This window comes from Rhinatrema bivittatum, chromosome 15 (genome assembly GCF_901001135.1).
Source record: "Rhinatrema bivittatum chromosome 15, aRhiBiv1.1, whole genome shotgun sequence".
Classification (NCBI taxonomy): domain Eukaryota; kingdom Metazoa; phylum Chordata; class Amphibia; order Gymnophiona; family Rhinatrematidae; genus Rhinatrema; species Rhinatrema bivittatum.
The window spans coordinates 53,393,953-53,419,011 of NC_042629.1; the positions used below are offsets into that span (position 1 = coordinate 53,393,953).

At 44.1% G+C, this 25,059-nt stretch overlaps 1 protein-coding gene across 3 annotated transcripts in view; it reads left to right on the top strand.

Moving 5' to 3' along the window:
• Window positions 1-25,059, top strand: part of LOC115076905 (protein-arginine deiminase type-1-like) — a 204,821-nt gene that overhangs the window by 66,293 nt on the left and 113,469 nt on the right. For 2 of the 3 annotated variants that reach the window (XM_029578905.1, XM_029578908.1), the window contains exon 1: window positions 13,234-13,338. The exons of the other annotated variant lie outside the window; for it this stretch is intronic. In XM_029578905.1, the coding sequence (XP_029434765.1) occupies window positions 13,247-13,338 (92 nt within the window). In that variant the 5' untranslated portion in view covers window positions 13,234-13,246. Of the gene's footprint in view, window positions 1-13,233; window positions 13,339-25,059 lie in introns of those variants that run through there. 3 annotated transcript variants of the gene reach the window in all.

The window sequence follows — 25,059 nt, forward strand, 5'->3', positions numbered from 1 at the left end:
TCCCGCAAACCTTCCACAAGAAAGAATTATTCTTTCAAATGGAAACGATTTACTTCCTGGTGCAAGCAAAACAATACGGATCCTTTCACTTGCCCCACAACTACTCTTCTAGATTATCTGTACTATCTCTCAGACTCTGGTCTTCAGACATCATCAATCAGAGTACATTTGAGTGCAATCTCAGCTTATCATAACAAAATAGGAGATGCACCTATCTCCACACAACCTCTCGTCAGTAGATTCATGAGAGGTCTAACTCAACTTAAACCACCAATTCGACCCCCAGCTACGCAATGGGACCTGAATCTGGTCTTAACAGGTTTAATGCGTTCTCCCTTTGAACCCATAGATACCTGTGAACTTAAATTTCTCACATGGAAAACTATTTTCCTCATAGCCATTACATCAGCTAGGAGGGTTAGTGAATTACAAGCTCTTGTCACATATGAACCTTATACAAAGTTTCTCCATGACAGAGTGGTTCTCCGAACACATCCAAAATTCCTTCCTAAGGTAGTTACGGAATTCCACTTAAATCAAACTATAGTTCTACCCACATTCTTTCCAAAGCCTCACTCTCATCAAGGCGAAAGAGCTTTACACACTTTGGACTGTAAACGTGCATTGTCCTATTACTTGAATCGCACTACGTCCCTCAGAAAATCCAATCAGCTTTTCGTCTCTTATGACCCAAATAAGCCAGGTAAAGCAGTGGGAAAGCATACTCTATCCAATTGGTTAGCAGACTGCATACAATTTTGCTATACAAAAGCGGGCCTTCCTCTCCAAGGGCAAGTAAAGGCACATTCAGTAAGAGCAATGTCAACTTCAGTAGCACATTTTCGTTCAGTACCAATCATTGACATTTGTAAAGCAGCAACATGGAGTTCTCTCCACACCTTTGCAGCTCATTACTGTTTGGACAAGGAAGGACGACAGGATTCAGCCTATGGACAATCTGTCTTAAAGAACTTGTTTCCAGTTTAATCCCAACTCCTTCTACATCCAGATTTAATCCCAACTCCTTCTACATCCAGATCTTCGGCTGACTCATTTCCTCAAGCATACTTGACGGCTAACTGCATGGACAATGACTCAGCCTCTAGCTTGCATGGACAATGACTCAGCCTCTAGCTTGCTAATCACCCATATGTGAGGACTAGCATCCTGCTTGTCCTGGGATAAAGCAAAATTGCTTACCTTGTAATAGGTGTTATCCCAGGACAGCAGGATGTAGTCCTCACGGAACCCACCCGCCACCCCCGCGGAGTTGGGCCTCAGACTTATTATTTTATTTTGCTTACGCTTATTGCTACATACAAGACTGGAGTGAGACCCCTGTGGCAGGGAATATCATGGCATGCCGGGCATGCTCAGTAGCCTCAGGCAGCCAGTTAAAAGCTTCTAGAAACTTGCCAGAAGTTTTTTCCCGCCTAAGGGCTCCGTGGATGACGTCACCCATATGTGAGGACTACATCCTGCTGTCCTGGGATAACACCTATTACAAGGTAAGCAATTTTGCTTTAGATACAGTATATAGAAGACATCAATAATGTTCAAAAGTACAACTAATAACATAAAGTTCTAAATGTATATCCCTATACATCATTCATAAATGCTAAGTAAATAGAGAAATTGTGGATAAATTACTTATGAAGCAGTATTAAAGCAACATTAATTTTCATCACAAACTTGTTGTCTAACTCCATCTTATTAACTTTTTTTTTTTTTAAACCAGATCTATAGAATCTCTAAGAATGGGTGTCCAGGTACAACCGTAGCTGTTCAGGTTGGTTAAAGAAATATCTAGAGTCTTGATACAAGATCAGACAGCGACATGGGAATCTAAGTACAAACTTTGCCCCTCTCTCCAACATCTCAGGCCTCATAGAAATAAACTTTCTCTGTCTGAGTTGTGTGGGGCGGGCTATATCCGGAAATATTCTAAGATTTTGGCTGTAGAAATTTTGATTATATTGTCGAAAATACAGCCTTTACACAGAGTCTCTTTCTGTTAGAAAGGAGAATTGTACTATTAAAGTAGCCCTTGACTGTATATTAGTTTCAAATGAGTTTTCCAATAAATCAGTTAAATTCAAGTTCACATCAGATTGATCTCCCAGTCGCTGATTTACTTCTTCCCCTTGTATTTGGGGTAAGTAGTAAATTCTAGAAATAGCCGGAATTGCTGATTCTGAATATTTTAATATATTTATTAGATAACTTCTAAATAAGTCATTGGGGGAAATCAAATGAATTTTAGGAAACTTTAACACCCTGAGATTTGGTTTCCTAATTTGATTTTCCAGTAACTTTACTTTATCCATACATATCTTTTCTGATCTAATCAAGTTATTTTGAATGTTTTCTATTTCCACGATCTTCCCTGCTACTGTGTTAACTGTAACCTCCATCTTTTCCACTTTATGCTGAATAACCATATTCTGATTTAAAGCATCTTGTACTTTAAATGATAAACTATTAATAGATATTTACATAACAACAATCATATTTCCTATCTCCTCAAGAGTAAATTTTTTGGGAGTTATCAATGGCATAAAGCTTAAAATTGTAACCTGTACATCCTCATGGCAAGGAGAGAACACAGCGTTTAGTTCCCTGGAACCCCTATCCATTGGGTTCTCCGAGGACACAGATATTCCATCTGTTCCTCTCTGGGAGCCAATCGCTGTAATTCCCATAGATTGCTTTTTAGGACATTCTTTTTCACTCCTACCAGAAGGTGGCTCTGGTCTCGCTGGGGCACTGGGGCTCAATGATGACTCAAATCTCTTGGGGCTCAGCTCCTGCTTCTGGCTGAAACATCCTGCGACTCCTCCCGGTGTGGCAGATGAAGTCCTTGTGAAGCAGTCCTCAATCCATGGTTGACTCATACTAGCAATTGGAGTAGAGGAAAATTCTTTAACTCAAGCCTTCCTCTTCGTATGTGGCATCTTAATTTGAAAAATTCTCTTGTTGTAATCTATTTATAAAGAAAATTATTTACCACAGAGAAAGCTGAATCATAAAATGGCAACTAGATAACTTTACTTCCTACAATTTCTCTTATGGCCGCTGGAATTATGACAGTAATTGCTCAAATTCACTCTTAATTTAAATTTAAAAATTTTTAAGTCCGTTCTTCTCCGGGCTAAGCGGTGTCGCACCGGCGGCAGCGTTGCGCCGCAGCCGCGTCGAATTTGTGGTCACAGACTCATTCCACTGACGTTAGACGGCAGATAGAGTGAATACTGATGGAAATACTGAGGCTTACCAGCAGGCAACCTCTCTCTCAGGTAAAAGTTCCAGCGGCAGCGTCTCAACGCAGCCGCGTCGAATTTGTAGTCACAGACTCCTCCCACTGACGTTAGATGGCAGATAGAGTGAATACTGATGGAAATACTGAGGCTTACCAGCAGGCAACCTCTCTCTTAGGTAAAAGTTCCAGCGGCAGATAGAGTGAATACTGATGGAAATACTGAGGCTTACCAGCAGGCAACCTCTCTCTCAGGTAAAAGTTCGAGTGGCCATCCTCCAGTCCTCAGTCTCCCTCTTTTATACCTGTCACCTACCTACCTGCTTTCTGTCTTCCACTTCTTCTCATTCCTTCCGTCTTTCATGCATCCCCAAACTCTTATTCTTTTTCTGTTTTCACCCATTACTTAGTTCCCCATTTCCAACTTCTTTACTCTAACCCAACCCTCATTTACCTTCCTCTGCCTCTTTCAACTCCAGCTCTCTTCCTTGTCACGTTTTCCTCCTTGACCCCTTTTGTTTTGTCCCTTGCCTCCTACCGAGCCTTCTATTGCTCCCTTTTCACTACCCTCTGAGCCCCTTTCCCACTCTCCCTCACTTTCATAACACCCAACTCCTTTTCCACTGCCTCTCATAACTCCAGATCATTCACATCTTCACTCATACTTTCCCCATCTCATCTAACTAACTCCCAGTCATACTCTCCTAACTGCCAAGTTCCTACTGTCTGCCACAAATGACTACTCAGTCTGTGACCCTGCTTTCGGCATCTCCAAGTCTTCGTTCTGCCCTCCTGAATCTCCCGATTCCCAGTCACTAAGTTCCTGCTCTTACCCCCTCGTCACAGAGTCCCCATTCTTCCCCTATCCGTCCCTAAGTCCCTGTTCTTTCCCACTCTCCACCACCCAGTATCTGAGTCCATGTTCTTCACCTCTCTCTCGCTCCTTAGTCCATAACTGACAGCCCTGCTCTGCCACCCCCAGTCTAGTTCTCCCTCTGCTCTGTCACCCTTCCAGTCCATTCTTCCCCTGACATCTCCCATATTCCAGTACCCCAGTCCTCACCTAATCTGTCCCCATTCCTATCTTGTTTTCCAACCCCCAAGTACCCTCGCCCCATTCTTTCTCTGCTCTCCTACCCCCATGTGACAATGCCATTCTTCCCCTGCTCTCCTGGTCTCCCTTCTATGCCTTATCTTCTCAGAAATCCCCACATCTTTTGTTTGATAGGCTCCTACTACAATCTCAGCCCCATTGTTTGAACCGCAGAGCTCTGTCTCTATGGAAAGCCTTGCAGTTCAAATAGTGGGGCTGAGGTTTAGTTGCGGGGTGGAAGAGGTGCTGGCTGCCAAGGTCGGGGTGGGAAAGGGGAAGCATATGCTTCTCCTGTACTGCCAGCCCTGCAGTGGATTTGTTATTCACACGGTGGGCTGGTGGCGCCCTTGAGCATTAGCGCCTATGGCCAAGGCCATATTGGCCATAGGCTAGCTACGGCTCAGCTTAGCTGGGTAAGCCATCACTTCAGACCACTGAAGTAACCACAGAAAAAGATACCCAATATGAGGTGGCAGAAATACTCTACTCTAGGAGAATCAGAAATAAACTGCAGTACCTCATAGCATGGAAAGATTATGGCCCAGAAGAGAGCTCTTGGGAACTGGCCTCCAACCTCCCTGCTCCTCAACTAATATGTGAGTTCCATCAGAGATTCCCTACGAAACCCAAGCCCAGAAGACTGGGGACGGGACTTTGGAGGGGGAGTGCTGTTACATTTGGAGGCTCGTGGGACACTCCTGAGCTGCCACTTTCACCCCAGAGGTGCCATCGCCTCTTCATAATGTGCTGCTGAGCCAAGGCCTGGAACGCTGCCAACAAATGCTGCCATGCCTCACATCCCCCTAGCTCTCCTTAGACGCGCATGCATGCCTTTCTGCTCCTCATTTAAAGGGTCCACAGTGGGAATCCCCAAGCCTGGCACGCCTTGATGACATCAGTGACCCTACTATTTAAGCCTCAGCAGCCCACATCTGCCTTGTCTCAGCAACAAGTCTCTTGGTGCGCCTTGTGTCCCAGTGCATGTTGCTAATTCTCCTGTGTTTTGTTTTTGCCTTGTTCTCGTGTTCCCTTATTCCTGCCTTGTCTTACATTGTTCATACCCTGCTTCATCCGTGTCCTGCCTTAGCTTTGTCTTGTTTATATTAGTCCTTGTCCCGTCTTGTTCCCCTCGGCTTGACTTTCTGGATTCTGTCCCCAGCTTGAACCTGATCTTAACTGATCTCTGCATGGAGCTGACAGTCTGCCTTGGAACCGACCTTGACTTGTCTGCCTCCTGTCCTGACCTCTGGCCAGGTATCCATATCTGCTGTCTATCACCTGCCCCGACCATCATCTGGATTTGGACTCTCATATCTGAATTGCCCTAGGGACCCACCAAAACCCTGCCAGCCACCAGAACCCAAGGGCTTAACCTGCAGGGGAGGCGGCTGGTATAGGCAAAGCTCCAGCTGGTCCCATCACAGGACTTCTCTGCCAGCTGTCAGTGTGGGTCTAGCAGGCTTGCTAGCTAGGCAGCTCCAATCACACCACAGCACCACCTTTCAAATGAGTGTTATACATGCATATGTGTCCCCTTTTTAAAATTAAGATTACACGCACTTGTGCCACATACACCCGAATATGGCCTTCTTTGCACGAGTAAGCCTTTAAAAATTCACTTTACAGATTGCAAATCCTACAGGGAAGGGATAGTATAACAATGTGAGTTATCTTGGACAAAGTTGTATGCCCTGTTAATACTGTATGAGTTATATATAATATAACTTTCTTTTACAGCAATATTCTGTGAAGAATTTTGTTCAGTAGTTGAATGTTAGGAATGGAATGCATTTTTTATTTAATTGCTATCTAATTATTTCTAATAATATTGCCTAATTATTTCTAATAACCATTTTTTCAGCTCCTCCTACACCCCTACCCCCAGGCCTCTCTTGTGCTGTGAAGGCCAGCATTAGATAATATATGAATTCCTGATCCAAGCTCAGGGGAAAATGCACACCCTGGCTTCCCAAAATACTCCCACCCCAATGGTATTGTGCCTTATTCCCTTTATCTGACTGTAATACATGGGATCTGGTCAACACTCTGCAGTTGTGTGCTGGTAAATATTGGTTTTATAACAAATCATATATCTGAAGTCAGATTAAATCTGCTTAGTCACTGGACATTTGTGAATTCTTCTGCAACATGGCACTTGGAAGTGAGCTCAGGATAATGAAACAAAAAAGGAAGTTCTATAACAAGAGGTCATGATATTAGCCTGGAAAAAGAATAGCAAAAGCCTTCCCAAAAGGATGGTTGATACATAGAATTACCTCACACAATTCAGGTGATGGGAGCAAACAACAATAAAGGAAATTAAGAAGGTAGGGGCAGGAACAGAAGATTCTTAGTGGCAATAAAACCAGAGGGGCGGATTTTAAGAGCCCTGCTCGCCTAAATCCGCCCGGATTTGGGCGGATTTAGGCGACTAGGGCCCTGCGCGCCGGTAAGCCTATTTTACATAGGTCTACCGGCGCGCGCAGAGCCCCGGGACTCGCGTAGGTCCCGGGGTTTTCTGAGGGGGGCGTGTCGGGGGCGGGCCTGAACCGCTCGGCATTTTCGGGGGCGTGTCGGGAGCGTTCTGGGGGCGGGCCCGGGGCGTGGCTACGGCCCGGGGCAGTCCGGGGGCATGGCCGCGCCCTCCGGACCCGCCCCCAGGTCGCGTCCCGGCGCGCTATCGGCCCGCTGGCGCGCGGGGATTTACGTCTCCCTCCGGGAGGCGTAAATCCCCCGACAAAGGTAAGGGGGGGTTTTAGACAGGGCCGGGCGGGTGGGTTAGGTAGGGGAAGGGAGGGGAAGGTGAGGGGAGGGCAAAGGAAAGTTCCCTCCGAGGCCGCTCCAATTTCGGAGTGGCCTTGGAGGGAACGGGGGTAGGCTGCGTGGCTCGGCGCGCGCCGGCTATACGTAATTGATAGCCTTGCGCGCGCCGATCCAGGATTTTAGCGGATACGCGCGGCTCCGCACGTATCTACTAAAATCCGGCGTACTTTTGTTTGCGCCTGGAGCGCCAACAAAAGTACGCCAACGCGCCTTGTTTGAAAATCTACCCCAGAGATTACATAGATAATAACTTTCAAACAGCTGCATGCTGCCCCCATAAACGCATGCATATTGGCACTTAGATAACATAAGGACATAAGATATGCCATACTGGGTCAGACCAAAGATTCATCAAGCCCTGTATCCTGTTTCCAACAGTGGCCAATCCAAGTCCTAAGTACCTGAGAAGTATCCAAAAATTAAATAGATCCCAAGCTACTAATGCTGGTAACAAGCAATGGCTATTCCCTATTGAATAATAGCAGTTTATAGACTTCTCTTCCAGGAACTTATCCAATTTTTTTTAAAATCCATCTACACTAACTGCCTTAATGTTAGGAACTGCGCCCAAAGGACTGTCAGAAACACAGCCCAAAGGGTGGTGTCCAGGAGATAGCCCTCTGGCCAGTCCAAAAGCCCTTTTGGACTACAGGTATGTGTGAGTCCCTGTGCCACAACATGACCGACATAGCCCCAGGGCTGGCAGTTGAGCACATCCAAGTACGAGCTAGGCTGAAGCTGAAGACACGCAGTCCAAGTGAGATGAAGAACCAGATGAACACTGAGAACAAGGACCAAACAGACCAAAGCAGGACTAAGGCTCCAGAAGAGAAGACACAGGAACTCAGAATTGAGAACCAGAACTCAGGAACTCCTGGGGGAACTCCTGGGGGAATTCTGTGCAAAAAAATTAAAAATTCTGCACACAAAAACTTAAAATTCTGTGCACAAAAACTTTAAATTCTGCAAACTTTATATTGGTCAAAATAACACAATTTACATGACAGTCTTTAAGTAATTACATTTTAAATTAATACAGAAAAAAGTTATTACTTATAGGTGCAGAATTTTAAATATTTTGAGCAGAATTTCCCTAGAAATTCACTGTAAGAGTGTCCCTACTCTCCCTACTCCCCTGGCCACTTTGCCCTCTCAGGCCCCAACTCTTCCACCTGCAAGTATCTCTCCCCTCCACCTCTAGGCTCAACTCCTTCTACTCTATCGCCAGTCCCAAAGTTTGACCCCATTCTCAGTACTGCCCCTCACACAGGCTCCCTCTGTCCCTATTCTCTCACACACATGCTCCCTCTCTCTAGTACACATACACACCCCCTCATACAGGCTCTCTCTCTCGCGCACACACATCCCCCACATACAGGGTCCCTCTCTCTTGCATACACATCCACACAAGCTCCCTTTCTCTCTCACACATACATCCTCACACAGGTTACCTATGTCTCTCTCTCATGCACCCCTTTACACAGGCTCTGTCTCACACATACACAATCCCTTCACACAGGCTAGCACCCTCACATACACACGATCCCTTTTTCATACACACAAGCTCCCAATCTCTCACACACATACACACTCCTTCACAATCTCCTCATATAGGCTCCCTCCCTCTGGCACCCACACTCAAGCATCCCCCCCTCACCTCCCATGCTCTTTCTCACCCCCTCCTGCTCAACCCCCTCCTCTCTCTCGCACCCTCTCCCCTTTCTCACACCCCTTTCCCTCTCCTCGCACACACACATTCACTCTCACCGGAACCTTCATCTTCTCCGCGAGCAGAACACACTCCGCGGCACACGGGGGCCTTCATTTCACCTCAAACGGCGCATGTCCCGCGGCACCGGGGGCCTTCATTTTCACCGCGAATGGTGCACCGGGGCTTTCATCTTCGCATGCTCTGTTTGCGGCGAGCAAGGGTCTCCTCTGCCATTTTCTGTGCAGAATTGCCAAATTCTGTGAAGAAAATGGCAATTCGGCGCAGGGGGGAATTCTGTGCAAATTCTGCGCTCCACAGAAGCACAGAATTCCCCCAGGACTAGACTATGGAATAGGACACTGGCCTCAAGGCTGAAGACACCGGAGTGGTGAGATTGAAGACACAGGATGCTGGCAAGACGCTGACACGAGCTGAAGACACCAGACCAGGTTTGAAGACACCAGGTGCTGGAACAAGGTGAAGACCAAGATGCTGAACAAGACACAGACTACAGGAAACAGGATACCTTGAAGGACCTGGAGACCACAGGAAACCTTTGCGAAGGTGACTAGGAACAGACTGAGGAGACCTTTAATAGGACAGCTGAAGGATGACATCATCAGAGGGCACAGCAGCTTTTCCCGCTGCAGGACCTTTAACTGAAGAAGAGATGTGCATCTCTACCTAAGCTTGGTAGGATAGCAGAGCAGAGCAATGGCATCCCAAGGCCACGCTGGAACCTGAAGTGGCAAATTGCTGCCTGGATGTCCGGCAGCAACTCTCCTGCTGCGGGAAGCGGCAGCAAGGCACAGGCAGCAACAAAAGCAACGTCAAGGCACAGGTCCACGCAGCAACAAAAGCAACGTCGGGGTGAGTGAGGCTGCTTGCAGGCCCTCCTGCAAGTGGTAATGCAACACTTAACCACATCCTCTGGCAATGAATTCCAGAGCTTAATTGTGGATTGATGCAAAATTATTTTCTCCAATTTGTTTTAAATGTGCTACTTGTTAACTTCATGGAGTGCTCCCTATTCTTTCTATTATCTGAAAGAGTAAATAACTGATTCACGTTTTCCTGTTCCAAGTCCTTTCATGACCTCAGTCATACCCTCCTCAGCTATCTCTTCTCCAAGCTGAACAGCCCTAACCTTTTTAACCTTTTCTCTTAGGAGAGCCATTCCATGTCCTTTATCATTTTGGTCGCCTTTCTCTGTATCTTTTCCAGTACAACTACATCTTTTGAGATGCAGCGACCAAAACTGCACACAGTATTCCAGATGTGGTCTCACCATGGAGTGATGCAGAGGCATTATGACATTTTCCATTTTATTCACCATTCCCTTCCTAATAATTCCTAACATTCTGTTTTGTTTTTTTGACGCCACAGCACACTGAGCTGACGATTTCAATGTATTATCTACTATAATACCCAGATCTTTTTCCTGGGTGGTAACTCCTAATATGGAACCTAACATCATGTAACTACAACATGGGTTACTTTTCCCTATATGCATCACCTTGCACTTGTCCACATTAAATTTCTTCTGTTATTTGGATACCTAGTCTTCCAGTATCACTAGGTCCTCCTGCAATGTAGCACAATCTGCTTGTGATTTAACTACTCTGAATAATTTTGTGTCTTCTGCAAATTTGATGACTTCTCTTGTTGTATCCCTTTTCTAGATCATTTATAAATATACACGTAATTAGGCCCGTTCAAATAGGCGAGATTCCGTCGGTCAGACCAGCACGTCAGTCACAGCTGCTCTCTTCTCCACAACTTCTTACCCTTCCCGCTTACTCACTCATATCCCCTTGTCCTTCCATCCCCTCTCATCTTCCCTTTCCTTCCCCTCGCACCTCATCCACAACCCCTTCCCTCTCCCTCAGCCCTCCTCCACTCCCTCTTTTTCTCTTCTCCACAACTTCTTACCCTTCCCACTTACTCATATCCTCTTCCCTTTTCCTTCCATCCCCTCTCATCTTCCCTTTCCTTCCCCTCTCACCTCATCCACAACCCCTTTCCTCTCCCTCAGCCCTCCTCCACTCCCTCTTTTTCTCTTCTACAGGGCTGGCTGTACCCTGCTGAACGTGTGAGATGCAGAGGATGAGCGAAGCCGCTATGGGGATCTGCCTCTCTCCGTACCTCCCTCCCAGTGTACTGTGGCATCTCACTGCTGTCCCTTTGCATGATGGTCTATCCGTCCCTACTCCCTCCCCCCTTCCCCGGCGGCGGAGGGACGGGCTCAGGCTGTGAATTGGGAAGTGGGAGCGCCTGTACTCCCTCCCCCTTCCCTGGCAGCGGAGGGATGGTCTCAGGCTGTGAGTCGGGAAGTGGGGAGCGCCTGTGGTGCAGTGTGCGCGAGAGCTGTGCCGTCTTTCTCTGCTGTTCTGGGAGTCAAATCAGGAGGTTGGTTAGAGCTCTCTCTTCCGCGCATGTGCGGCCCGTCGGTGAGAACTGCAGAGCTGCTCGCTACTGCGCATTCTCGGCACATCGGTCCCAGCTCCCTTATTGGTATGATTAAAAAGCACTGGTCTAAATACAGATCCCTGAGGCACCCCATTGTTTACGTTTTCCCACTGTGAAAACAAACCTTTTATTCCTATTCTCGGTTTTCAGTCTTTTAACCAGTTTGCAATACAAAAAAGGACATTTCCTTTCAGAGTCCTCTCATGCGGGACTTTGTCAAATGCCTTCTGAAAATCCAAATACCCCACATCTACCAGTTCACCTTTGTCCACATGTTTATTCACCTCTTCAAAACAATGTAGCAGATTTGTGAGGCAAGACGTCTCTTGGGTAAATCCATGCTGGCTGTGTCCCATTAGATCATATCTATCTATATGTTCTGTGACTTTATTCTTTATAATAGTTTCCTTTCCTCAGTTTTTACCAGCACTGAAGTCAGGCTTCCCCGGATCACCTCTGGAGCCTTTTTTATATATATTGGGGTTACCATAGTATTCTATAATCTGCACATATCTGATTTGTGCAGATTATAAACTGTGCATATGCCCACCCTGAACATATGGGTATATGTTTCAGCATGCGCAAATATTAGCAATACATTGAAAGTGCATACGTTTTCTATTTTATGAACATATGTTGTATATTTAATGCATGAAAAGAATAGAACTTGTTAACATGCTCTCCCCTTTGTGCACCCCTTCGTGCAACCCTTTGTGCTTCTTGTAAAAAAAAAAAATCTTTTATGTTTTTCTGTTGTTTAACCTTTATTCCAAGTCTTTACCTTTTCTTTTTGCTTGTTAACAATTTTAATTAGAAATGTTCATTGTATTAGACTATGGAAATTTATTTCCTGCTTTTCTGTTTAATGTAAACCGGTATGATTTACATCGGATGTAAGAATGTCTGTATATAAAAATTAAAAATAAATAAATAATAAATAAATAAAACCCTGATTTATTATACACAGTAGTTGCTATATTTTAAAAATGCATGCATAATTGGAATCACTATTTTGCCGATACCTCCATCAGTTTACCCAATCTGTCTCTCGTTCATCAAAACTCTCCTAGTACTTTCCCCAATTCACCCAGGCCTCCCACCCAACAACAGCAGATGACAAGTCTGCTTTCCATTGCGCTAGATAATCAGGTGTAAAATTGCATGAATAAGTTGCCTAATGTATTCATATAAATCTCTTATAAAATAGCTAGTTACACGTGTTTCTCTTGGCCCCACCCAAGAACACCCCTAGACTGTCGGTCTACGGGTGCAGGTAAATATGAACATGAAACAAAAAATTGACATGTATGCTAATTTTAAGCATGTGACGCCTTTGAAAATGACCTCCATAGGATTATATGGTAGTGTTGGTGGAGAATGGGCAATCTTAATTTGCTCTTACATTCTATATTCCTCTGCTGTTTTCTAAATCCATTTCTGCTGTTATCCAACTATAAACTGCCATTCACAATTCACAATTATGCAAAAGTTTGCATCCCAAAAAACGACAAATTCATATGTAAAACTTTGAGTATCCAGTTGGATTCAGGATCTAAAGAATTTTCGCTCTCTCCTGTCTTCATAGCTATGAATCATGCAATGGGTAGTCATGCACGTAAATCGAGACTTGACCTCACATCCCAAACCATACTAATTAGTTAGTCAGATAAACATGAAAGAATGTAATAACTACACAGCACACTCTATAGTTAGGAAAATTAATTATTTTCCTGTAGGGGAGGAGAAATATTCAGCTGATTAGTTCAGTCAATGAAAATAGGAGGGGTAAAACAGTTTGTCCTGCCTTCTAATCAAAAGAACACTTCTAGACACCTGTATTAAACATTTGTCTATAACCTCTGCTAGGCTGAGAGTGTAGAGCTCAGGGTGAGACATGTCTCAGCGGAAATCAATACACATCTCCTGTACACGTCCCACGTATGCAGCTTGTGTGGTTGGAACCGAAACTACCGTGGACATCTATAGGTAAGATTCCTTTTATAGCTCTGAGATTCCTTTTATTTTCTGATAATCATTTGACTTTCAATAGATAATTTCAACAGAAAAAGATTTAGGTTAAATAATTAAATTGACAAATGTTAACTGCAAAGCTAGTTAAAGAACGACAACTTTAAGATGTGAAGGGAAAGCCAGAAATCAACTGGGATCTATGACACTGCAGCAGTAATGAAATTGGGAAGATAAGATGGATCTTAATGTGCTTATCTGTCACCAGATTCTCTCTTTCTGGTTTTAGTGCAAGAAATAAGTTACACACTCTTGTTTAGTTTAATGCTAAAAACGTATATATCTTGTAAGAGAAAAAAATGGCTGATAGGACTCTTTTTCCATACTGCGGTAAATAAAACAGTTTAGAAACAGTTTAGAAAATTGAATATTATGATAGATACCACAATCATATAAATTATAAATGAATACAAGTGTGGGCACAATATAATCAGTTACCTTATTTAACAAAACTTATTTAATAAACTTAACCATACATTTAAGATAGATTGTTTTTGTCTTAACAGCCATATGTTGCATAAAAACCATACAAAAAACAAGCCAGCGATTAATTAAAAAATTGTCAATATCCATAAGGTAGTCACCAAACCCCTGGAGCCATCATTCACAAAAAAAAAGAATGTAAAAAAGATTTTCCACCTATGAAAAGTGCTTTGAAGATAGCATTCATGAAAACCAGAATGCAAAGATGAAACAGCCACAAGAGCTTCCCTATACCTGCACAATAATGTCCTCCAAGCAGCTGAAAAATGCAGAGTAATCCTCTAACTTTGAAGTGTCCTTTTCTCCACATGGACAGAATGATATTGTGAAAATACACATTCAACAACAGCTGGAGACAGCAATATAGTAATAGTAATCAATTCTGTCCAAAGGATGTACTCCAAATGACTGTAAATATTGAAGTGTTGCTCTCCTATTCAAATAACATTCCTAACATCGACTGTGGTTTGCTGTGGAAGCAGTTGCTCCAGGAAAACTCCAACAGTAATAAACTTCACACACTGAATAAAAAACAAAAAGAATATAAAATACAAAAGACCAGAGAGACAATTACATTGCAAGCCCATATCAAAAAAAGATTGTTTACCTTAGAGAAATATGACATTTTCACTTGAACACTTTAATATTTGTCATTTTGACAGAGCTGATTATTACTATATTCCATCTTGCCATCTACAGCTGTCATTTAATGTATATATTTTCCCAATATCACTCTGCCCATGTGGAGAAAAGAACACTTCAAAGTTAGAGGATTACTCTGCATTTTTCAGCTGGTTGGAGAAAACTATAAGCAAGTAATAGCAATATCTTGCCTGTTTAATATGAAGCTCCAAGGGGGTAGACTTAGAAACATCAGGAAATATTTCTACATGGCAAGCGTGGTGGATGCAAGGAATGCCCTTCTAGAAGAGGTAGTGAAGACAAGAACGGTAATGATCTGGTATGGGATAAACATAAAGGATTCCTAATGGCTAAGAATAGAAATGAAAAAAGGGGTAACCTGTGTTAACTGGGGAAACCTGCATTAAGTAGCAGTTACTACCCTTAATAAATGGGGGTAACCTGTACGAAGTGGCAGTTACTACCCTAAAATAATCATGCTGGACAAACTGGATGGACCACTTGGGTCGTTTTCTACTATAATTTACTATGTTTTGCTGTTAGATTTTTTTTTCCTTCATTTAAAGAGACACAACAGAGTTCAATGCCAAAAATAAAAAGGAGCAATCAACAACTGAATAGGGAAACCACATAATAGAAACAGATTCAAACTTTCAAAGATCACAAGTGCCTCTTCATACATTTTATGATTTAACCCCAAATAAACCCAACAAGTAGAATAACACAACAGTCATAACACATTTTTCAACCATACATTCTAACCAGTGTTCACACAACTACTCTTCCATGCTCAGCTATGCAGCTTAATTATGCAGTGGCACAAAGGATGCAATAAAGGATTAAATTGACGTGGAGTGAGTGCTACTGAAAGATTTCCAAAATTGAAGGATATCTTTTTAAATCCTAGATTTCCCACCAGTTAAATACAGAAAACTGTTATAAAGATAAGTGAACTGTTCCTGCTTGGAAAGATTAGGCGAAGAAGTCTCAGCCCAAACCGTTAGAATAGCTTTCTTTGCTAATAAGAGATCCCGTCTTACCTCAACAAAACAACGTGCGTTCTCAATTGCTGGTCCAGCATTGTGGAATTCACTTCCTATTGAATTAAGACTGGAAACTTCTACTCAGAACATCAAAAAGAATTTAAAAACTTTACAATTTCTAAAAGCTTTTCCAATATAGTTATTATAATTATATATTAATTTTTACTCTATTTATTCTTTTTCATTTTTCCTCGCCACTATAATTCTCTCTATTATTCTATGTAACACAATTATTTTTATATTCTTCACATTGTAACTGTTTATCTTTTTTGTTGTATGTGAACCGATGTGACGGATATGACTGAATGTCGGTATACAAAAAACAAATAAATAAATAATAACAGTGCCAGATAAATGAAACGTCTTTCCACCTCATTATACGGGGCACCCTCTGCATTTACTCCCATCACAAGAAGCAGTATAGACAATACATTTCCCAAAAACTGTGTCCACTCTATCTTGGACCTCTAACCAGAAAGTGTATAGTGCTGTATACTACACCAATGAGTATATTTAAATATCTACATCCCTCTGACACTTAACTCACACATTCCTCTGAAAGAATGAGAGATGAAAATCCCTAGCTTTATCAAAGTGAGCCCTATGCACAATTTTAAACTGTCTCCTTAGTGTAAGCATCAGAAGTTAACTTGTGACACAAAGCAAAATAATGTGACAAATCAGGTTTCCACTAGATTCCTGTACCATTTGTCAGCCAAATTGCAAATATGGGGTGTCTGGACATTATCTCATATCCTTTTATACCACCAAGAAATTATGTTGAGTGCTTGTAGTATAGTTCTAAGAGAGAGATCAAAAGTCCTCACAAATGGCTCTGAATGACTACACTTAGCAATAGAAAGTATAAAATGATTTGCCTGTAAATATCCATAAAATTGAACTGTTAGGATATTGTACCTATCTTTAAAGCCTAGAAAGAAACCATCTCTGAGGATCTAGGCATAAAGAAATCCCATACAGCAAGCAATCCTTTAGCCTTCCTTAAATGGAGTATCCCACTCTTGTCCCAGTGGTAACTGAAAGTGAACAAACTGCACAAAATGAGAAAAATAAAGAGACACCTAAAAAAAAAAAAGTCTGTATCCATTTCTAGCTCCTGCCCAAGGAAAGAAAGATATAGCTCAAATGGATTCCGGAGGGCCCACAAAATTGCAGTTAGTGCAGCAAATTTGCTAGGGAGACATTGTTCAATAATGGGACCATACCATACTATTAAACCCCAATAACAAATCAACAATCAACTGCATCTGGTATGCAACATTATACCATCTTAGGTTGGGAATATTCAGCCCTCCCAAGGACTTGTCATAGAAACAAAGAAATGATGGCAGAAAAGGTCTGCCCAGCAAGCTTATGGTAGTATCTGCTGTGCCGTGCAGGTTACTCCCATGCTTATTAGTTTCACAGAACATAAAAGTTAGGACCCTTGTTGATTGCAGTTTGAATCCAATTCCCTTTTACCCCTTGCCATTGAAGCAGAGAGCAATGTTGGAGTTGCATCAAAGAATCAGGCTTATTGGTTAAGGGTAATAACAACCGCATCAGCAAGTTACCCACATGCTTATTTGTTTCCCCAGACTGTAAAAGTCAGGGTCCTCATTGGTGGCTGTCTGAATCCAATTCCCCTTTTCCCTCTGCCATTGAAGCAGAGAGCAATGAAGGGGTTGCATCAACAGTATGAAGGCTTATTGGTTAAGGGTAATAACTGCCGCACCAGCAAGTTACCCCCATGTATTCTTTTCTTCATTTCCAACTTCTAGCCTTTAGGGATCTACAGTGTTTATTCCATGCCCCTTTTAATTCTTTTCACTGTTTTCGTATTCACCACCACCTCTGGGAGAGCATTCCAAGCATCTACCAGCCTCTCCATGAAGAAAATATTTCCTGATAATGGTTCTGAGTCGTTCTCCCTAGAGTTTCATTTCGTGGACTCCTAGTTCTACTGATTTATTTCCAACAGAAAATGTTTGTCGTTTGTGCATCATTAAAACATTTCAGGTATCTGGAGGTCTATATCATATCTCCTCTGCACCTTTCTCTTCTACGGTATACATATTCAGATCCTTCAGCCTCTCCTCATAGGTCTTCCGAAACAGACCCCACACCGTTTTGGTCGTTTTTCTCTGGACTGCCTCCATCCTTTCTTTATCTCTTTTGAGATTTGGATTCCAGAACTGAACACAGTACTCCAAGTGAGGCATTATCACCTCCCTTTTTTTTTTTACTGGTTATTCCTCTATATGCAGCCCAGCATTCTTCTGGCTTTAGCTATTGCTTTTTCACATTGCTTCACCATCTTCAGATCTCCAGACACTATTACCCCATGATCCCTCTCTTGGTCCATATACATCAGTCTTTTGTCCCTCATCATGTACAGCTCTTTTGGATTACTGCACACCAGATGCATGACTCTACACTTCTAGGCATTGAATCCCAGCTGCCAAATGTTTGACCATTCTTCCAGCTTTCTTAAATCTTTTCTTGCTCTCTACTCATTCAGGCATGTCCACTCTATTGCAGATGTTAGTATCATCTGCAAATAGACAAATGTTTTCACATATCAATTTGACATAACTGATCCTAGTCAGTTTTCTTCTCCAAAGAAAATGTAAAAGTGCAGATGTAAATATATTAACATCGCACTGCTTCACCCATCAGGGGATCATCAGTAAAGGATACAGAATCTTTGGCAGTACTATCATTTTAAACAGCATAGCTCTGCCAAATAATGACAATGTTAAATCCAGCCATTTGAGTAACAATGACTTTACTTGTGCCAAAGTAACATGAATATTCAGGTCATAGATTTGTATATATGTTCTAACAATCTTAATACTAAGCTAGACAAAATCTTCCAAAGCCAAAGAAAAGGACTTGTCTACTTATGAGGCAGGGACTTAGCCAATGGAAAAGCAAGTGGCCTAGAATAGTTAATACATAGAATAGTTGATACATAGGGAAGTAATCCAGGCTGAAAGATGGTATCAACCACACTAGGCATAGCTTCACCTGGGTTTCCAATAAACATGTCATCTGCAAAGAAATTAAGCTAAAATTCATGACCCTTATATGTAATGCCCCTATCTCACAGCTCATGTAGTTTAATAGCCAAAGGTTCCAAAAACAGCAAAAACAACAACAACAGTGAGAGGACATCCCTGTTGAATGCCTCTACACAAAGAAAAAGAATCAGAAGGATGCCCATTCACTAATATCTGTGCACTAGGAAAGTTGTATAGGGCCAATATCCCATTGAGAGAAAAATCAGAAAACCCATATTCAGGAAGTAACCAGAAACAATATGACCAATTCACTTTATCAAACACCTTTTCCACATCCAGGTTCAAAAAAATGTTCTATGACTATCCAACCTCAAGCACTAACAGCACCTTGGCCATACTTGAGGCCGATGGAGTATCAAGCGCGAAAAAACATGCAGCCAAACTAGATGCATGTTTTTCAATGCGTGCACATCCCCTCTCCTGGGCGCCCGATGCAATAGGCAAATGAGCTTCCATGCTAAAAAGGATGCGCTAGGGATAAATTGTGCGTCCCTAGCGCGTCCATGGCTTCGGGTGCCCAGGGAAATGTGGCTGTGAGTGGTTTAGGGAAAATGGACACTCATAAATTGAGCCTCCCTTTTCCTAACCTGATCACTGTCAAGCTTTTTTTTTTTCATGCTGCTGCTTCCTGTGGTTTTCTGAGGAACCTCAGAAAAGCATAATTTCTACTTTTTTTGAGCCCTTGATGTTGCGGTCAAGACTTAATGACAACTCCGGGGCTGGCGTTAATTCTTGCATGTAAAAACATGCACTTCAGGTGCACGGTGACTTTTTGCATCGGGGGCAATAGCTAATAGCCTCATTTAAATGGCATTTACATGTGATGAGCGCTATTAGCTAGAAGCATGTTTGGATGCATGTTTTGGATGTACTAATCCCCTTTTTGCATTGGGTGTTAGCCTAGCACGTCCAAAACATGCATTCAATGCCAGGCTAACCTCTGTGCTAGCCTGAGTGCATGATATTGCATCATTCCCTCAGGTAGGAGAGGATCTTTTCCTTTTTTGTGTAAAATAGTAATTAACGCTTTATTCATGTCTGCAGAAAACACTTATTATTGCCCCCTCAACCACAGATTTCAACGTTGGTATAATCAACTGTCCTAAGATTCAGTAAAATTCACTGCCCAGATCATCAGGCCCCACCGGTTTTGAAAGGCTCAGGGCTTTAATATGTGCAGAAATCTCCAAATCTGAAATTGGCTCATTCAACCTAGATATCTGCTCATGGGACAATCATGGAAACTTTAAATTATGAAATACAGAAAGGAGAGGAGACTCTGGGCTGGGCTAGGCTAGGAAGAGTTCCTGATGTCAGACGCCGCGGCCTTGATAAGCCGGCCACGGACCTTCAGTCTTTGCCTTGCAACGGGTTTACCGCCTGGTTCCCTGTTGCGTTGTGCCCCGGAGTGACCTGCCTTGCTACTCGCTCCGTTCCTGCTTGCCAGCTAGAGTACCTACTTGGTTCCTGCCTGCCTGCTACAGTTCCTGCCTGGTTCCAGTACCTGAGCCCTGCTACAGTTCCTGCCTGGTTCCAGTACCCGAGTCTTGCTACAGTTCCTGCCTGGTTCCAGTACCCGAGTCCTGCTACAGTTCTTGCCTGGTTCCAGTACCCGAGTCTCACTGCAGTTCCTGCCTGGTTCCAGTACCCGAGTCCTGCCTCAGTTCCTGTCTGGTTCCAGAACCCAAATCCCGTTACAGTACTAGCTACTGTCCTAGTCTGGTTCCAGTTCCTGGTCTTGATCCACTACCCGCCTAAGTCCCAGCGGCCGGGCCCCTACGGGCTCCTCCCAGGGGGGCTTCGGCTTCCAAGGGTGAAGCCACCTAAGTCCCAGCGGCTGGGCTTCTACGGGCTCCTCCCGGGGGAGTACCAGCTTCCAAGGTGAAGAACATCTCAACGTCCTGCCTGATCATCTGCCTCCCGGCCTGCCGTATACTAGACTTTGACCACCTTTCCCAGTCTCCTGCAGGTCGGCCCAAGGGTCCATTAAACTGAGACTCCATAACAGTTTGTCTCTGAGGCTATGAGTGAGACTCAACCACAAGCAGAAAAATGACAAAAGACGGACTCTTTTCAGGATTCCTCGGACCAACACCGTACTCCTTCACCAGGAGTGAGCACTAGGCAACCGACTCGCCCTCATGGAACCCACAACCCACTACACATTCCCACTCATCGTTAGACAATGATTTGTTGACGGAATCTGAAGCAGAGTGGGTACGAGTCACGTCTCACTCATCACATTCTTGAGCCTCTTCTCAAGTTTTTTCGGACCTGTCGGACATCGCTAAATGGCGTGCGTCCACCCAAAGTCTGTAGGAACCTTTCCAGGACAAACAACTCCCAAGTAGGGATTGGCATACTAAACAACCTTCTCGTCCACCACTGGACTCAGATATCCTTGTGGCAGCACTTCCACCACGAGGGGAAGATCCACCCAAAAAACGGGCAATGCCTCCAGAGACCCGCCAAGCGTTCACCCAACTTTCGGAAGCTCTCTCAGGATTCTTGGAAAGTATGCAGGCTACAGTCACATTGCCTCCCTCGGCATCAAGCACTAGGCCTCCATCGCCGGAGCCTACAGCAGTGCCATCTCCTGACAGGCCTAAGTCTCCGGTACTGGATATACCATCGCCGAAACCTCGGCAACGTAAGACAACACCTGCACCAGTTTCTTCAATGCCAACATCTCCTCCAACATCTCCAGACACTTCCACGGGATATCCTTCCGAACCCCCAGATGAACCGGCGAAACCCTACTCCTCACCAGAAGACCTGACATACCCCAAGTTTCTAGAAAAGCTTGGATTGGTCCTTCATCTCGAGGTACAGAAGGTTCCAGACCCCAGAACGGAGACATTAGATCTCTTAAAGATATTTGATCTTCCATCGGAGCCTACCTCACTTCCATCTCATAGGTTCTTGATAGCGTACTGGGAGAAGTCATGGGAGACTCCATTTGCGATCCCGGCAGTCTCGCGATAGACAGATCTCAAGTATAAGATGAAATCATCCCCCTACTATTCCGTGCCGCAGTTACCACACGCTTCCATTGTGGTGAAGTCAGCGTTACACCGGGTGAAGAAAACACACTTACATTCCGCTACCCCTCCAAGTAAGGAGTATTGATGTTTAGACGAATTTGCAAAACGTTCATTCCAAGCATCCATGTTGACCGCGAGAATTAATCAACATCAGTTCTATATTGTACAATACTTGCATGAATGCCTACAAACATTGAAACATCAGATGCCGTTACCAGATCCAGCAAACCTGCTTTCACAACCCATCCAAGATATGGAGGAGGGAATTAGGCACTTATTACGAACGGTTTACAAGGCATTTGAAACCTCATCATGAGCGTTGGCCTCAGATATTGCAGCCCGTCGCATGGCATGACTAAGATCCAGCACCATTCGTGACGATGTGCACGAAAAACTGGCCAATTTACCCTGTAAAGTAGACAACCTTTTCGGGACACGATTCCAAGAGACTGTGACCCAGTTAAAAGAACAGTCGGTGGCGGTGCAGAGTCTAATGCATCCTCAATCCTACGCAGCTTCGTCCATGCATTTTTACGCATCCTCTTGAAGACCGACATTTACCCGTCAACCTTACCGTTCATACGCATCTTACAGGTCACAGCCGTACCAACCACCACTACGAGCAACGCCTCAAAGGCAGATGCATAACCGCAGGGGTCGCCCTCATGTTCAAAGACCTCAAGGACAACAAAACTACTTCCGGCTCCCAAAATTCTTTCCTCTTTTTAGGAGTTGCTCACCCACCTCCACTGCCACCTTTCACAGCAGGAAGAATACAAGGCGCACATCCATGAGTGGGAGATGATAACTACAGATCGATGGGTGCTGATATAATTCGACACGGTTACAACCTTCAATTTACAACATATCGTCCACTTCCATCAAATTACACCAGAGGGAGAACTTCCGAACCAACATCAATTGGAAATAGAGATTGCCTTGCTATTACAAACAACGGGTGATACAACGTGTCTCTCTTTCCTCCCTCTCTACGGGATTCTACTCCCCATATTTCCTAATTCCCAAGAAGTTGGGATCTCTCCGCCCCATTCTCGATCTCCGAGAACTCAACAAGCATTTACTCAAGAAAAAATTCACGATGATCTCCTCAAAACCATTCTTCCTTTGTTGCAACACAAAGATTGGATGTGTTCAATTGATCTGAAGGATGCGTACACGCACATTCCTATGCTTCGGGACTCCTGGCGTTACCTATCCTTCCTGTTCAAAACTCAACACTACCAATACAAGGTCCTGCCGTTTGGCCTCTCAGCAGCACCCATTTACAAAGTGCATGGCGGTGGTGGTGGCGTTCCTTCGACAGAAGGGCATCAAAATATTTCCTTATCTGGACGATTGGCTCTTAGTGGCCTCCAGCCCAGAAACACTGAAACTTCATCTGCAGAACATATTCCAATGTCTACACAGATTAGGGCTCATTGTCAATTACGAAAAGTCATACCTTCAACCCTCTCAAGTCCTATACTTCATAGGGGCTCGACTGGACACAACCAGGAACAGAGTTTTCCTTCTGGACGAACAGCTCCTACAATCCCTCCAAACCACTCACTCACCATCAGCTTGTCAGGTCTTGGGTCACATGGCGGTGGCCATTCACACAGTGCCAAACACCAGACTGCACATGTGCCGTCTCCAGTGGGGTCTCAAGTGGCAATGGCGTCAACATTCTCAACTGTTAACATGGAAATTGTCCTTGACCCCAGAAATGATCATGGACATACAATGATGGCTGAACAGAACCGTTCTTACAAAAGGGGCCCCATTCACCCTACTTCCGCACAACACAGTCCTAACCACGGACACCTCCCTCAAGGGATGGGGAGCACATCTTGACCATCTAGAGATGCAAGGCCTATGGTCCCCGACCGAGCAATGTTTCCAAATCAATCTCTTGGAACTAAGAGCGATCAGATACGCTTTACAAGCCTTTCTCCTCCGCCTGCGAGGTCATCGAGTCATGGTCTACATGGACAATCAAGTAGCCATGTTTTACATAAACAAACAAGGAGGGTCCGGTTCGTGGAACCTTTGCAGAGAAACGATCATCATTCTGGAATGGGCAGCCCGCCACTCCATTCAAGTTCAGGCAACCTACCTTCCCGTGTAGCCAACACCCGGGTGGACCGCTTAAGTTGGATTTTTCAACTACATGAATGGTTACTTCACCCACAAGTAGCGCAACAGGTTTTTGTAAAATGTGGATGTCCAACCTTGGACCTCTTTGCCACGGAATTCAACAGAAAAGTAACACACTTCTGTTCCATATGGGCAAGCGATGACAGAACAGCACAAGATGCCTTCTTCATTCCTTGGCGGGAGGGACTACTTTATGCCTTCCCCCCAATTCCGTTAATCACCAGAACAATTCAGAAATGCATGGCGGAAGGAGCACAACTTATTCTCATTGCACCAGCATGGCCTCGACAACTATGGTACACTCATCTTCTACAGCTCTCCGTAACGACCCACTTCGCTTGCCCAATCAGGAAGATCTTCTCTTGCAGGAAGAGGGAACTCTCCTGCACCCGCTGCATGCTTCCCTCCGTCTAATGGCATGGAGATTGAGCAGGTCCTCTTGACCGAACAAGGCTTATCGTAAGAGGTACAGGACATAATCATAGCATCCCGAAAACCTTCGACCAGAAGGAGTTATTCCTTCAAGTGGAAGAGATATACCGCTTGGTGTGCATCCCATCACATTGATCCATTAATTTGCTCCTCGGAGCTCTTATTGGACTACCTTTACAAATTATACATGATGGGTCTAGCCACGGCATCGGTCAGGGTTCACCTCAGCGTGATTGCAGCTTTCCATAGACCGCATCAAGGTCAACCCATATTGGTACACCCGACTATATCTTGTTTCGTCCGAGGTCTGACATACTTATGACCCCCAGTATCGAAGCCACCAGTAGCATGGGATCGCAATGCAGTTTTGGAGCAGCTCATGCTTTTTCCATTTGAACCAATGGAGTCTGCTCACATCAAATACCTGACCTGGAAAGTCATATTCCTGGTGGCTGTTACGTCAGCTCGTAGAGTCAGTGAGTTGCAGGCTCTAGTTCACTATAGCCCTTACCTACAGTTTTTCCATCAGAAGGTAATCCTCAGAACTCATCCTTCCTTCTTACCAAAGGTGGTCTCTCAATTCCATATCAATCAAACGATAGAGCTCCCTACATTCTGTCTGAAACCACATCAAAACGACAGAGAGAGAACTTTTATACACACTGGACTGTAAAAGGGCACTGGCATATTATAAGCAAAGGACAACGAGTCCAGAGCGTCTCAGTTATTTGTTTCCTTCAATCTGGTTGCCCCTGGACCACTGGTAGCTAAACGGACCATTTCCAGTTGGATTGC